Source organism: Austrofundulus limnaeus, unplaced genomic scaffold, assembly GCF_001266775.1.
Source record: "Austrofundulus limnaeus strain Quisiro unplaced genomic scaffold, Austrofundulus_limnaeus-1.0 Scaffold424, whole genome shotgun sequence".
Taxonomy (NCBI): Eukaryota; Metazoa; Chordata; class Actinopteri; order Cyprinodontiformes; family Rivulidae; genus Austrofundulus; species Austrofundulus limnaeus.
In genome coordinates this window covers 250,154-251,310 of record NW_013952826.1, presented here as the reverse complement: position 1 = coordinate 251,310, position 1,157 = coordinate 250,154, and the positions used below count along the sequence as shown (strand labels likewise).

At 32.6% G+C, this 1,157-nt stretch overlaps 1 protein-coding gene across 1 annotated transcript in view; it reads right to left on the bottom strand.

The window, feature by feature from the left end:
• The window catches only part of LOC106529142 (C-type lectin domain family 4 member E), a 3,275-nt gene extending 2,153 nt beyond the window's left edge, over window positions 1–1,122 (bottom strand). Inside the window, exons 1-2 of the mRNA XM_014024478.1 lie at window positions 569–1,122; window positions 436–498 (exon numbers count right to left, since the gene is read on the bottom strand). Coding sequence (XP_013879932.1) covers window positions 436–498; window positions 569–626 — 121 coding nt within the window. The 5' untranslated portion in view covers window positions 627–1,122. The remainder of the gene's footprint in view (window positions 1–435; window positions 499–568) is intronic.
• Between the last annotated feature and the right edge of the window lie 35 nt (window positions 1,123–1,157).

The following is a 1,157-nucleotide window of genomic DNA, read 5'->3' as shown; positions in this document are numbered from 1 at the left end:
TATATATATATATATATAGCCCCCCTAAAATAGGCCTAGTGACGCCACTGGTTGAAACTTTAAATTACTTTACAGAACAGAACAAACGGTAAGAACCATCAAACATAAAGAAGAAAAACAATTGATTATCCAACCATCGAACAGGAAGTTACATCAGAACAAATTATTGCACATGAACTGGGAACTTTTAGAGGTGTAAAGTCCTTTGAAAAGTCACTTCCTCATTAGAAAATGTCTGTTTATGGTGAAAACCTCTTTTGTCATTCAAACCTCACTTAAAAAAACATCAATTAAAAAAATCTGGCATTACAAATTATAACACGTTCATATTTACTGGAATAAATTTAGATCAACAGTCTAATTTTCTGCCAACGACACAAAATCTTTCAACATTTTCTTCCACACAAAAAATAAAAATAAAGATTTTACTCCAACCTGACTGCTCTGATTTAGAAAACTTGACTTCAGAATAAACGGTTTCAGCTGAAGGAGTGTCTCCTGCACAGTAAACATGAAACATTAGATTAAAAAGTGTCAAAATATAAGTTTAAACGTTAAAATAACTCACCTTTGTGCTTGTTTTTGGTGAAGTTGACTTCACTGTAGTTTACATCAGCTTCAGACATCTTCCTGAGTGTGAGAGACACTGCTGGTGGGACGTTTGTCTTCTTTCAAATCACTTCCTGAATAAGAGGAGGAACAAAGATTAAGCAGAACTTGACAAGTTATAGGCTGTTGTCTCTACATCATGCACGGTGCACACATTAATGCAGACAGCTCAATTTTTACTTTTTAAAAAAATAAATATATTTTTTGCACTGGTGTCAGTCATCACCCTTTACTTAAAGAAGAAATTTGTTTTAAAAATCAGGACAGAGTTTGTGAGAGAGTTTAATGATTATTATTTATCTTTTTAAACATGTCAGTTGCTTTGAGTCTTTCTCAGATTCTGTTTGGCTGCTTTAAAACTCATAAAGTCAAAGATGGAGGTCCACAAGGCTGACTTCTCAGTCCTCTTCTGTGTGAGTTGCAGAAGGTTGTAAAAATATATAGTTGTAGGAATTTCACCAATATGCAACTGATGAATAAGATATATTTACAAATCTGGTTGTACATGTGCATCATCATCATTATTATTATTATTATTATTATTATTA